Source organism: Solanum dulcamara, chromosome 2 (assembly GCF_947179165.1).
Source record: "Solanum dulcamara chromosome 2, daSolDulc1.2, whole genome shotgun sequence".
Classification (NCBI taxonomy): domain Eukaryota; kingdom Viridiplantae; phylum Streptophyta; class Magnoliopsida; order Solanales; family Solanaceae; genus Solanum; species Solanum dulcamara.
This window is the reverse complement of record NC_077238.1, coordinates 56,849,543-56,864,315: the sequence shown is the minus strand read 5'-3', so window position 1 is coordinate 56,864,315 and position 14,773 is coordinate 56,849,543. Positions and strand designations below refer to the sequence as shown.

General features: G+C 34.9%; 1 protein-coding gene across 2 annotated transcripts in view; it reads right to left on the bottom strand.

Moving 5' to 3' along the window:
• Positions 1-3,160: 3,160 nt before the first annotated feature.
• Positions 3,161-14,773, bottom strand: part of LOC129880581 (ultraviolet-B receptor UVR8) — a 40,126-nt gene continuing 28,513 nt past the window's right edge. The window contains exons 7-12 of one of the 2 annotated variants that reach the window (XM_055954670.1): positions 8,276-8,347; positions 7,168-7,239; positions 6,916-7,034; positions 4,214-4,299; positions 4,043-4,098; positions 3,161-3,646 (exon numbers count right to left, since the gene is read on the bottom strand). In XM_055954670.1, coding sequence (XP_055810645.1) covers positions 3,560-3,646; positions 4,043-4,098; positions 4,214-4,299; positions 6,916-7,034; positions 7,168-7,239; positions 8,276-8,347 — 492 coding nt within the window. In that variant the 3' untranslated portion in view covers positions 3,161-3,559. Of the gene's footprint in view, positions 3,647-4,042; positions 4,099-4,213; positions 4,300-5,797; positions 6,121-6,915; positions 7,035-7,167; positions 7,240-8,275; positions 8,348-14,773 lie in introns of those variants that run through there. The other variant, XM_055954671.1, reaches the window with a different exon arrangement.

The following is a 14,773-nucleotide window of genomic DNA, read 5'->3' as shown; positions in this document are numbered from 1 at the left end:
AGGCAGCACCTCCCCTATACTTCATCACCCTTTTTTGAGCTGAGAAAGGAAAAATCGGGTTTAGATCCTAAATGAAAGTTATATCCCTATGAAATATCTTTCCAAAACATCTTGAATCACTTAAAACGAAGCTTTACACAAGGAGTTATACTAATATTACTAACAGCAGTCCCATCCAAAAACGGATTTGCAAAACAAGGTTTATTCCCCCACTTTCGACAACAACATATCAACAACATCAACAACAATATCATTAACTTCAACTCGAAAGGGAAAACCTTAACTTGACAAAACTTGACCTCGAAAGCTTCTTAATCGCGGCTGAAAATTGGTGGCTGCTCATTACCCTTGCTTGCTACCCCAATCAGTTTATTTACGTTATTAAACACCTCCATTTGATCGAAGAACGCCTTAGATAATTAATTCACAGAACGAAATTGGAGGGCTTACCTTTTTTCCTTGTTGTTGTCGTAGGTACTCTCTCTTATTCTCTAAGTTTTCTCTCAAACTCTAAGTGTAATTTTGCTGAAGAAATGACTTCTTAGTCATCTTAACATGCATATATATGCTCCCTTAAAGTGTGACACATGGCATCCCCTAGGGGTGACACGTGTCCAGCCCCTAGGGCGCCACCTCATCCATGCGCTAATCTAAAGCTGCCACATGGCTGCATGGTGTCTACCCCAAGTAGGTGTGTCACCTACTTGGTCCAAGTAGGTGCATCACCTACTTATTCCAAGTAGGTGCATCACCTACTTGTTTCAAGTAGGTGCTACGCCTACTTGTTTCAAGTAGGTGCTACGCCTCCTTTTCCCTCTTTCGTGGGTTCGTAATCTTGCCTCACTTTAAGAACCTATGAAATCCTTGCTACTTATGCTCGACATGTACTCAAGTAGCTTTGTTATGTAAGACATCCAAGTCAGTAGCTTACGCAAGTAGGTTGATTACCACGACCCATTATTTGTCCTCCAACTCCTTTCAAATCCCTCGACCTATTTCCAACCGTCACTACTCACATAAAACTTCATAGATAACGTGGATCACCTGGCAATTTTTTAGAAAAAACCATAAAAAAGAAAATTGGGGTGTTACATACATTGTGTCTTGATTTGTCATATGCTCTATAACTCTTGCCTCTTAGCCCAAGGACTTTCAAACAACAAGTTAATTAAGCCCCATGGGAAAGACTTGACAATATCACATTTTATTTTGATTTATGAGATACTTTATAACTATTGTCATAGAGGTAAGATTTGTTAATCCAAGGACTACCAAACAACAAGTTAAGTTCTATGGGAAAGACTTGACACTGTCATATTATGTATTGATTTATTAGATGCTCTATAACTCTTGTCGTAGAGGCAAGACTTAGACTAAAAACTTCATAAGTTACGCCCCATGGGAAAAAATTGAAACTACTACATTATGTCTTGATGTATAATATACTCTATAACTCTCGCCTTTTAGCCCAAGGACTTTCAAACAACAAGTTAATTAAGTCTCATAGGCCAGACTTGATAATATCACATTTTGTTTTGGTTTATGAGATATTCTATAACTATTATCCTAGAAGTAAGACTTGTAGAGTCCGAGAACTTCCAAACAACAAGTTGAGCCTCATGGGAAAGATTTGATACAAGCATATTATGCATTGATTTATTAGATGCTCTATAACTCTTGCCTTAGAGGCAAGACTTAGACTAAGAGTTTCACAAGTTACGCCCCATGGACAAGACTTCACACTACTAGATTGTGTCTTGATTTACTGTATGCTCAATAACTCTTGCCTCTTAACACAAGGACTTTCAAACAATTAAATTAAGCTTAATCGGCAAGCCTTGACAATATCATATTGTGTTTTGATTTATGATATACTCTACAACTATTATCCTAGAGGTAAGACTTGTTAGTCAGAGGACTTTCGAATAACAAGTTAAGCCTCATGGGAAAGACTTGACACACCACATCATGTATTAATTTATTATATGCCCTACAATTCTTGCCTTATAGGCAAGACTTAGCCCAAAGACTTGAAAGAATAAGTTGCGCCTCATGGGGAACACAATAACTTTTGCCTTAGAGGCAGAACATAGCTCAAGGGTTAAAAAAAACATATGCCTTATGAGCAATAGTTTACACTAATTTCACTATGTCTAACTTATGAGAAGCTCTATAACTCTTGCCTTAGAGACAAGACTTAGACCAAAAATAAGAGGTTTTACTCCCTATGAACAAAACATGATACTCTACATTGTGTCTTGATTTTGCCTTAGAGACAAGCCTTAGCTAAAGGACTTTCAAATAATAAATTGCACCTTATGAATAATAATTTCCATCATTTTCACCAAGTCAAACTTATAAGGAACAAAATAACTTTTGTCTTAGAAGCAATGAAAAAAAGGAAAAAAAAAAGAACTAGAGAAAAAAAAATTAGAAAAAGAGAAAGAAAATTTAGAAAAAGAGAAAAGAAAACAATAATAAAAAGAAAAATAAGATTTATGGGCTGACATTTGCATAATTTGCCCATTTAAAAATAAAAAATATATTTAAATACACAACTTCTTTTACTATATTCTCTAAAATTTTATATCATTTAAAAAAATTACAAAAAATCTTCAATCTTTCCTATTCTCAGATACATCACTTTACGCGATGTATTGATTAAATATATCACTTTATGTGATGTACTGGGAGGTTGAGCAGTGTATTTAAAACCGAGACGCAATGTATCAAAATGTATCCAAAATCGAGACATGATATATCAAGATGTTTTAGGATGTATTTGGATTTCACCAAATTTAAGAAATTTTTGTAATTTAAAAAAGAATAGAAATAAAATATAATTAGTTCTTAACACTATGAGATTTGTATAATTAGTTATTAACACTGGGATTTCTGTATCCCTACTTTAAAAATCACGCATCGAGGACAAAATAATGTGAAAGAGGAAAATCGTAAGGGAGAAGGCGAAAATTCTTGTGCAAACAGTTAAGAGCAAAATTAGGAAAATGTGATTAAAGGAATACATGGAAAGTGTTTTTCTGCCTATAAAAAGGGAAACTGTGTGATGAATGAATTGGCTAAAATCAAGTTCGTCGCCGAGTAATGTGTGTTTTTTTTGTTAATTAAAGAATCACTAGATTCAAAAGGATATACTATGTTTGCTTAAATAAGTAAAATTTTCATTTAAAAGATAAGGCACTTGCAATCTTGTTTCACATCAACTATATACTTATGATGCCTTCTTTGAGATTCAGAATGCCAATATATAGTGGTCAACTTATGAATGACATTTACGTCCCGGATTCCAGTTAGAGATGAACCTCAAATGCACCACCACATCTTTAGTTTAGGAGGAATTTAGCATGAGGACAAAAAGGCTCTTGCATGCCTATCATATTATCACATAGCTACATCTCAAATTTTCAAGATAATATTAATCTTTACCTTCTCCCATAAATAAAAACCCAAATTATTGGTGTTTGGGCGGTCAAATTTTAATAGAAGATATCAGTCCAGAACGTCAACCAGACTGCTACTGCATTCATAGCTAGTAATCTCATAATCGGATCCTTTTCACATCATTTTCCGGCACATTTACATCGTTTCCAGTCCCTCTTACTGAAATCACTGTTTGTCTTGGCACCTGCAGATAAAACATAACATTCGGGATTATGTTTCAGAAGAGAAGGAAATCTGATGATTGACCTCCCAACTCATCTGCCCGTGAGACAGGAAGACAATGTTATTTCAAACTCAAAGTTCAAATATCTTTTTGGACACTTCTCCTAACTAGAATCAAGTGATTTCATTAAAATTGGTATTACCTAAGAAATCATTATACAACCCATAAAGATGCATGGTTATGCAGTTGCGTCAACCAAATGTCCAGGGTACAGACTTACCAACTCATAATCTAACCATGCACTGCACAAAGTAAATTTTGATGCGCCTATTGCACAAATGGACAATTTTATGGGACAACTGCGATACTCCTTTAGATAATTAGAGAAAATAAAGCTTGCTAAAATGGTGATCTTACGTTTTCATCCGGAACAACAGCATATCTCTCTGTAGGTGAAACCCAAGATTTTTCAGCTGACCAAAAGTTTTAAGAAAATATCAGATACACGATATCATTAAATTCTGTGAAAGACAAAAAGATTACAAAGACAAACAGCGAAAAAGAGAGAGAGAGAGAGAGATGTAAGACCTGCTGATGGATCAAATGTCGAAGATCCGATTTGTTGTCCACTTGATCCATCAACACTTAACACTTCTATTATCCTTGGGACATACCTTCACATCTCAAAACATCAGTAAGTTCAATTTTGGATGTAGCATGAAAATGTTTTAGTTCAGTAAAGAAGAATGTTGAAAATGGAGAACAGATGTCATCATCCATGGTGTTACTTTTACATATAGAATAATACTATATTTAACGGAAAATGGTCAAATATACCCCTGTACTATTGAAAATAGTTTGAATATACCCCTCATTGTACTTTCGGGCTAAATATACCCCTCCTGTTATTCTTTCGTTTCAAATATACCCCTCTCAATATACTTTGGTACAAATTCGCCATTAATTTTAATGGAAGAATACTTTAAAAATTCAAAATTAAATAACTCATTCCCAATTTTAAATATCTGATTTTTTTAGGAATAAATTAAATTTCCAAGTACTAATTTGAGTTTTTTTTCTCTTATAAATGACAATACAATACTAATACATGAAATTTCTAAATACTAATTTGAGTTTTTTTTCTTATAAATGACAATACAATACTAATACATGAAATTTCTAAGTACTAATTTGAGACTTTTTTTCTTACAAAATGATAAGACAAAAAATGTTGCAAAATAATTTTGCAGCATTTTCTGTCTTATCATTTTGTAAGAAAAAAAGACGCAAATTAGTATTTAGATATTTCAAGTATTATTAGTACTTAAAATTATGCAATTTATTTTATATTGTCATTTCTAAGAAATAAAAAAACTCAAATTAGTACTTGAAAATTTTATTTATTTCTAAAAAAAATCAGATATTTAAAATTGGAAATGAATTATTAAATTTTGAGCTTTTTAAGTGTTATTCCGTTAAAATTAAGGGCGAATTTGTACCATAATATAATGAGAGGAGTATATTTGAACTAAAAGTATAACAACAGAGATATATTTAGCCCGAGTATAACGAGAATATATTTAAACTAATTTCAATAGTACATGGGTATATTTAACCATTTCTCGTATATTTAATTCCTAGCCGGTGAGATTACACTATTTAGATGACATGAGGGTGTCAAATTTTTCACATTAAGGACTGCACTTTGTGATACTAAATACTTGAAAAATAAAAATAGCCGTTCAATCGGAAAGACATCCTACAAGCTTGACGAGCCTTGCTACAACCAAACAACTTGCAATACACCAGGTGTATGATTTAGACATAAAATTATTTATGTGATGATGTCAACCCTCAAACACAAAAAGAAAACTTAGTCCTTGGTCTAGATCATTTGCAAACACAATATAATCGTACGTTTTTGTACCTTCATGGCTCTCAAAAACCATAAACTAGAATACATTTGAATATATCTGACCCAAAAACTACATTGTCTAAGTTAATTATTTTACAAATAAAATCCAAAATAGCAATGGAAGTCGATACATGCAGGATTTAACGAAGTCTAGGTTCAATGAATGCCTTAAATGTTACTCCCTCCATTTCAATTTGTTTGTTTTTCTTTCCTTTTTAGTTCGTTTAAAAAAGAATGTCTCTTCCCCGTTTTGACAACTCTTTAATTCCAATTTTCCACATAGCATGTTTAAGACCGCAAGATTATAGGATATTTTGGTACATTCTACATATCTTTAATTTAAGACCACAAGATTTAAAAGTCTTCTCTACTTTCTTAAACTCAATGTCAAGTCAAAACTAGTCAAACAAATTTAAATAGACAGAGTAATAGTTACGCAGAGTATAATATTCTAAACAGCAGGTAGCTTCTGATGGATAATAATTTCTGAACTGCTGGAGACAACTAACTTGGAAAGTCCACAACTACCCACTATTGTATCAGAGATACTGAACATCCATAGTTGTACACCTGAACTTGACTGTATGCCAAAAGAAACAAAAAGATTCAACTAACACGTACATCACAGTAAACAAACAGGCTATAGACCTATAGTTCTTCTAAACAAACAGATGATCATGAAAGGACAAAAATAAAGTCATAAAATTTCAATGATGACAGTAACACTTGGAACACTGATTCCCCCCCTTCACAATTATTATTTTTTAAAAAAATTCCCCCCTTTCTAGAAAGAATCTCAAACTTTTATTACACAAATTTCACAAGAAAAAGGAGCCTATGAAATACCACATCTGATAGATTTGATGAACAGACTACAAATCAAACAGGGCAGAATAATCAGCAACCTATGAATTCCCAAATCCCAACAAACTTTTGACGCCTTTAAGAGGGACTGTGAAGCGGTGTTTTTTTTGATATGCTGTTACTTCTCATCCTACAGAAGGCATTATCCACTACAAACAGGCAACGTGAATCATCTCAACTTTCCAACAGATAACTCCTACAAATAACCTTAATCTGAAAAGCACCCTAAGAAAGAGCTACTATAACATCAACCTAACACAGCTAATCCACAGACTCAAACCAATATATCTCTCCGCCTCTAGTTTTTGTTAAGCCTATTCCCATTGCCCTATACAAACATAAAAGTAGTTCTATGAGGCTTCAAGAGACCCGACCCACACACGCAAAAGCCATTTTCTTGTGAGTGAAAAATTTCTTTAAAGGATCAAAGGCAGCAAAGCACAGATAATTCAACTACAGATCTCAATACTCTATCAGCGACTTTAATACTGGATATGTTTGCGGTAATTACCTATCAACAGACTCCCCATGACCTAGCTGACCATTTGTACCTCTTCCCCAGGAGAAGACATTCTGCCTTTCTGTAACAGCAAGTGTGTGCCTCCAACCGCATGAAATCAGAATTACTTTCTGCCATTTAGGTAAAAGTAAAATGTCAATTGCTTTTTTTCCCCAAGATCTCTCAAGTAAGATGGTAATGACAACACAGAAGGAAAAGGCAAACACTAGTGCTCGTTTCCACTGAGAACTCGCATAGCAGTACCTGGTCATGTGGAAATTTTACTTCAACAGGTGAACAATGATCACAATTGTCATCAACACCAACTTGTCCGAACTGCTCTTGAGGCAAAACAAGGCAACAACTCAATAGATAAACAACCACAAAGCTCTATCTGATACTAAAAGGATGTTTGCATCAAGCAACAAGACATTGAATGCTGCCTTACGCAAAGGATATGCATGATAAAGAAAAACTGAACTGAGGACCAACTGAAAATGATTATGAGGCATATAAACAGATCTTCTCAATTCAATCAAGTTGATTACCAGGTCACAAAACAGGCTGTGACAATAGTAAAACTATGTTGGCCACCTCTAGCGAATAAACGTTGAACAGGACTAAACAAATTTGAATGTGAAATGGTGTCTTACACAAAGGCTTTATCGCTAAAGGCAGAAAAACAACAGAGGAAATAGGGCAATCGAGATGCCTGGAATGCAGTATAAACTATTACAACAGCAGTGTTGACATTGGATAATGAGATTCCAAATTAATAGCTATGTTAATGTACAAAAGATATAGAATTGGAAAGGCTAAGAACACTGTTATTCTGGAAATAATTCTTTTGAGTTTTCTCATTCATTTTTCCTACACAGGTTGCAACCTCTTTCGGTACTTTCCTTGTAACACATTTACCATTCAATTATCCAACTGTCTACAGCAAGCAAATTGTGGAGAACAGTTTCACCACAAAAACATCATAGCTGTGAGCCGAGTTCATCTAAATACAAAGCTAACTGGCTACCATTACTTAAAATTCCATATAAGCACAAGGAACCAAAATGGCATGAAGGAAATTACAAAATCATCTTCTGATAAAAATATTGTACCAAAAATTTGCATGACAACATTAATATTGCATGTAGATGATGTGTGTAACAAACACTATAAGATATGTCCAACAATGCACCAAGTGAAGGCCTTGAGTGAATTCTTTTGACCAACTTGTAAGAAAGAATAACTACATTTCTGATATGAATGAAAACAAACAGCAAAGTGCAGACACAGGCAGGTAGTGCATTAAAGTTGAGCATAATTGCAATGGACATGAGTTTTTTCAACTACAAGACTAAAGAAATAAGAACCAAACCTTGTTCCAACCCCAACCATAAAGTTTTCCATCAGAAGTAAGTGCCATGGTATGTCTCCAACCACCTGATATCTGGAAAATGACAATTCTTATGATATTTAGAGATAAAGGAGCACATAATACATGTGTAAATCACCCCTCAATGGAAAAGAGTTTAGAAGTACTATAGGAATTGTCATCCCATCTCTTCAACAATTGCATCAATGGAAATAATACCCAAAAGCCTCTATAACAAAATGCAAAACCTATCGAGATCCTTACTATTCCCTCGGTCGCAAAAACATGTCCTATTTCCTTCTAGTACGCACTAGAATGATGTCGACATAAAAGATACCCAAAAGTCTATATAACAAAATGCAAAACCTATCTAGATACTTACTATTCCCTGGGTCGCAAAAACATGTCCTATTTCCTTCTACTAAGTACTAGAATGATGTCAACATACGAGATATCTTTTAGCATAGTATGTAAGATGAGAATATGAATAAGTTTACCCAATATATATAAAGCAACTTACATTATCAAGGTTTTCTTGATATCCACATCAAGTCAAAATGGACTATGTTAGAGAACCATAAAGTTATATGTTTCCTTGTATATAATATTCTGGCTGATTTTTAGGGATTTAAATATCTAGTTACCTTAGTTAGCCTTTTCTTTACCTGTATTTACATCATTATATTTCTTGGATAATATACATTGAAATTCTCCCCATACTTATTGACAACATGGTATCAGAGCCTTGATGGTATGTCGAACTTCATGGGTGGTTGTCACCGGAATTAGCCACCGCCTTATTTCTGGTTCTTGTGACTTGAAATATAACTTTCACCACCCGTCTACGGAGAAGCATATCCCTTTGATCCATCATTACCCAAAACCTGGTGGTCGGAGAAGACACAAGTGGGTCTCTAGCGCCGCCTTCACCACTGGAGATTGCCCAGTTAAAGCCACACATGGAGGTGCGAGTGTGGACCAATCGTGATCTGGATTCTTGATTTGGCGTCGCCTTGAAATTCCCGGCTGAATTATGATGTCTTCTGATCATTGGACCAAGTTTTGAAGAATAAGCATCAACAACCACGTTCTGCGATTTCTAGTCATATTTAAGTTCGAATTTCTTGTTTGCTGCTTTGATCTGTTTTGAGCTGCAAAGTTGTTTGAATTCTGTTGTTGTTGTTCGAATTTTACTCTCCACTGTTCAATTGGTTTCACATCTAGATCATTTGGGTATTTCATATTTTAGTTTTTGGATCATCTCCTGAACAACTGGGTGTTTAAGGCTAATTGTTTTGTATCTTGTTGGGTATCTCTTTCAATGAATTATGTTTATTTGAGTTGAACCCTTTAGTTGGGAGTTGGCTGCTTCACTGTTAAGATCTTTATATGTGAGAAGAGCTCTTTTTGAGTTGAGTCAAACAATCTGACTTGTTGGTGTGGACTGAACTGTTGGGATAACATTTTGGTGCCGAGCTTTGGCAAGTTCTTTATTATTCTAATTTGATATAGTGAGTTTGGGAAAATGACTAATTCTAGTCCATTAAATGATAAAGTGGTTTTGGTTTCGGCGGAAGAATTTGCTAAATTCTCTCAATATCAGAAATCCACTTCAGTTAATGCTTTTAAGGAGTTAGATAAAACATGTCTTATCACGTTTTCAAATAAATGGGTGATTGATTCAGGTGCAACAAATCACATGACAGATAATCCTAATGTATTTTCTAGCTTTCAATCACACAAAGCACCCTCTTCGGTTACTGTAGCTGAGGGGTCAACTTGCAACAGTGTTGGATATGGGATTGCTAAACCAACCTCATCTATTACCCTATCATCTTTATTAAGTCTATCAAAATTAGCTTTTAATTTGATCTCTGTTAGTAAACTTACTAGAGACCTTAATTGTTATATGTCATTCTTTCCCGATCATTGCCTGTTTCGTGATCTGACAAACAAGGTTATTGGTAAAGAACATGTATGTGAGGATATTTACATACTTGATACTTGATGAGTGGGAGCCTCAGTCTGTTGTTTGCTCTAGTGTCGTGTCTCCATTTGATGCGCATTGTCGATTGGGAGATCCTTCTCTACCTCTATTAAAGAAGTTGTGTCCTCAATTTCAGAATACTTCTTCATTGGAATGTGAGTCATATTGATTTGCAAAAACATCATCGCACATCAATAAGTCCAAGGGTTAATAAGCGGGCTAGGTTGGCTTTTGAGTTAGTTCATTATGATGTTTTGGGACCATGTACTGTCGTTTCTAAAACTGGGCATAAGTATTTTATTACTTTTGTGGATGATTTCTCTTACATGACTTGGGTTTATTTTATGAAGAGTCGCTCAGAAGTGTTTAAGCACTTTTGTACCTTCTGTGCTGAAGTCAAAACTCAATTCAATGGTACATATTCTAAGGAGTGACAATGTTAAAGAATATAGTCAGGAGTATTTCAGTCATATATGAGACAATAGGGTATTCATCATTAGTCTTTTGATACACCCTCTCAAAATGGAGTTGATGAGAGAAAGAATAGACATCTACTTGAGACAGCTCGAGCACTTTTATTCCAAATGAAGGTTCTGAAACAGTTTTGGGCTGATGCAGTCTCTACAGCTTGCTTTCTGATTAATCGCATGCCATCTACTGTACTTACTGATAATATGACTTATAGTGTTCTTTTTCCAAACAAGTCACTTTTCTGGTGGAACCTAACGTATTTGGATGCATATGTTATGTTCGAGATGTTCGACCATTTGTTACCAAGTTGAATCCCAAGGCATTGAAGTGCGTTTTTCTAGGTTATTCTCGCCTTCAGAAGGGGTATCAGTGTTATTCTATGGAACTTGGCAAACATTTGATGTCCATTGATGTGGCATTTTCAGAGTCTGCCGTTCTTCTATGTACCTCCAATTTCTACAAGTCAGGAGGAGGAAGATGAGTGGTTAGCCTATCAGGTTACCCGTGTTTTGACGGAAGAATCAAATGTTGTCTCTCCATCTCCTAGTATTGTCCCATCAATTCCTACTCCATCTGCAATAGTAAGACCACTAGCTATCCAAGTTTACCCGAGGACGCGAGAGACCAATGATATGTGTCCTACAACAATCCATTTTCCACCAGATCCTACGAAAAAGCTTGACCTCCCTATTTCTCTTCGCAAAGGTACTCGTAGTTGCAAATCCACATATTCCATTGCTAATTTTGTTTCCTATGATAGCCTATCCTCTACGTCTAAATCTTTGATTGCCTCTCTAGACTCTATATCTGTACCTAAAATAGTGAAAGAGGCTTTGAATCATCCTGAATGGTCTGATGCAATGCTTGATAAAATACATGCCTTAGAGGAAAATCACACATGGGATTTGGTGGATTTACCCAAGGAAAAGAAATTAGTGGGATGTAAGTGGGTCTTCATAGTTAAAGTTAATCCAGATGGTTCGGTAGCAAGACTCAAGGCTAGACTTATGGCAAAAGGATATGCTCAAACATATGGGGTAAGATTATTTAGACACTTTCTCTCCGGTTGCCAAACTCACTTCTGTTCACCTATTCATTTCTCTAGCTGCTTCCAAGAATTGGCCTTTACATCAGTTGGATATTAAGAATGTGTTCCCTCATGATGATCTTCAAGAGGAAGTGTATATGGAGCAACCACCCGGTTTTGTTGCTCAGGGGGAGTATGGGAAAGTCTGTCATTTGAAAAAGTCATTGTATGGCTTGAAACAGAGTCCTTAGGCTTGGTTTGGCAAGTTCAGTGAGGTAGTTCAGGATTTTGGGCTGAAAATGAGCAAATGTGATCACTCGGTCTTCTACTGACAATCAACAACATGCATTATCCTCCTTGTTGTATATGTTGATGACATTGTCATAAGGGATGCGGGGATTTATTCCCTCAAATCTTTCATGCATACTAGGTTTCATACAAAGAACTTGGCCCAATTGAAATACTTCTTGGGAGTAGAAGTGAACAAAAGCAATAAGGGAACTTTTCTGTCTCAAAGAAAGTATATTCTTGACCTGCTTGCAAACACTAAAAATTTGGGGGCCAAAACCTGCCATACTCCAATGGTACCCAATGTACATCTTATGAAAGTTGATGGTGATCCTTCTGATGATCCAGAAAGATATAGAAAGTTGGTTGGGAAGTTAAACTATGTGACTGTGACTCGTCTAAATATTGCTTTTGCGGTAAATGTTGTTAGTCGGTTCATGTCCGTACCACCCACGGTCAAACATGGGGAAGCTTTGGAACATATTTTATGTTACTTGAAAGGAGCTCCTGGTCTTGGCATATTGTATAACAATCACAGTCATACTCATGTGGAGTGTTTTGTAGATGCTGACTAGGCTGGATCCAAAATTGATAGAAGATCTACTACAGGCTATTATGTCTTTGTTGGAGGGAATCTTGTATCATGGAGAAGTAAGAAGAGAGGTGTTGTATCTCGATCCAGTGCAGAATCCGAGTAGAGAGCTATGTCGCAGTCTACATGTGAAATTATGTGGATACATCATCTCTTAACTGAAGTTGGGTTAAAACATCATACACAAGAAAAACTTTGGTGCGATAATCAAGTTGCTCTTCATATTGCCTCAAAGCTGGTGTATCATGAAAGAACTAAACATATTGAAGTTAATTGTCATTTTATTCGTGAGAAGATTCAAGAAAATCTTATTTCCACTGGCTATGTGAAAACAGGAGAGCAACTAGCTGATTTGTTGACAAAAGCATTGAATGAAACTCGAGTTAATTACCTGTGTAACAATACACAAGCTGGGCATGATCAATATCTATGCTCCAGCTTGAGAGGGAGGAGTGTTAGTGATAATACCCACGTTGGCATACTTCCATTAAAATTGAAAATCAAGAATATGTTTATCATGAAAGAAGTGTCCAAATTCAAGCCCAAAAGGAAGAAGATTGGGCCACATAAAGCCCCAAAAGAGAGGCCAAAAAAATGATGTTCAAAGGCAAAGTTTCCTAATTTAAAGTTTCTTAGTTTAAAAAGTTTCCTAGTTTAAAGTTTTCTAGTTATTATTTTCATAAAAGTAGGATTTAAATCTCATTCTATTTGGGATAGGTTTTCCCTATATATAGGGGTAGATTTTATTAATTTTTAAAAAACAGGATGATTAATATGATTTGAGAGGTTTCTCTTCTTTAGACCTTTATGTGTGGTGACTATAGATTTATCTTATAAAGTTATAAGAACAATTCTTTAAGAGGTAAGATTACTTCGTTAACTTGATATCTTTGGTTCTTATTCGTAAATCAAAGAAAGTGATTAGTCTTAAACTAATGTCTCTAATTTCTCCGAAATAGGAGTCTAAATCACTTTTGATCTAAGTACTTGAATTGAATCTATTAGTATTATAATTAATTCTAATCCGCTAATTTTGAATACTAAGATCCAGGTTCTTAGCACTTCTCTTGAAATTTGGGAATTTTATCTCAAATTTCACATATCTTTCAATTTCTTGTCTTTAATCTATATAATTTCGCTTCCCTATTATTTTTCTTGTTTATTCAGGCAACCAGATTCTTATCAAGTGGTATCAGAGCGGTTCTATCAAGATTTTGTTCTTGATAATTTTGGGAGTTTCAAAACAAAAAAAAGAGAAGAAAAACTGTCTTTGTTGTAGTAGCTTAAAAGTTAAGATAGCCAAAAAATATTATAAAAAAAGAGTGGGAGAGAAGAATTAAGGAATTTTCAAGAAACTCCAGATTTGTTTGGGTTCTTGATTTTCTACCTCAAAGAGGAAGTCAAAACGAGAAGAAATTTGAAAAAAAATTGTTACCCAAATTGGTCTTTTTCTTGTCTCATCAAACCCAATTTATCTGGGTATTGATAAATTCCTTTTTCTTCTATATTTTACTTCTAAAAAATTGTTACTAATAGGGTTTATATATAAATCCTGAAGGATCCCTTCAAAGGTAGTAATTTGAGTGGAAAAAGGTAAGAGGGGGTTAGATCAATAGAGACAGAAAAAGCCAAACTGAGAGATATTTTGTTTCTTTGATAATATTTTGAGATATCTCAAACAGGTAAGAAAATTGATGTTGGAACTCAAAACATCAACTGTGTTGATTCGTTGATCAACTGATTGAAGGAGAAGAATGTCACCATAGCTAATTTAAGAAGAGAATATTTTTCATACAAGGTGTGGGATAAATGGTAATATTTGCTCTATGGTTATTGATAGTGAAAGTGGTACTAATGTGGTTAGCTCATACGTTGTGGAGAAGTTAGAACTTACATGCATTAAACACAATACTTCTTATAAGCGGCAATGGTTTTATGATTTTGGTGAGCTTAAAGTGATTAAGCAATGCATGATTTCTTTCTCCATTGGAAGATATTCTGATAATGTTCTCTTTGTGATGTCATTCCAATGCAAGATTGTCACATAATGCTTGGGCACCCATGACAATTTCATAGGAATGCAATTCAGGATAGGAGAAAGAATAGAGCTTCTCTTGAGATAAACAATAGAAAATA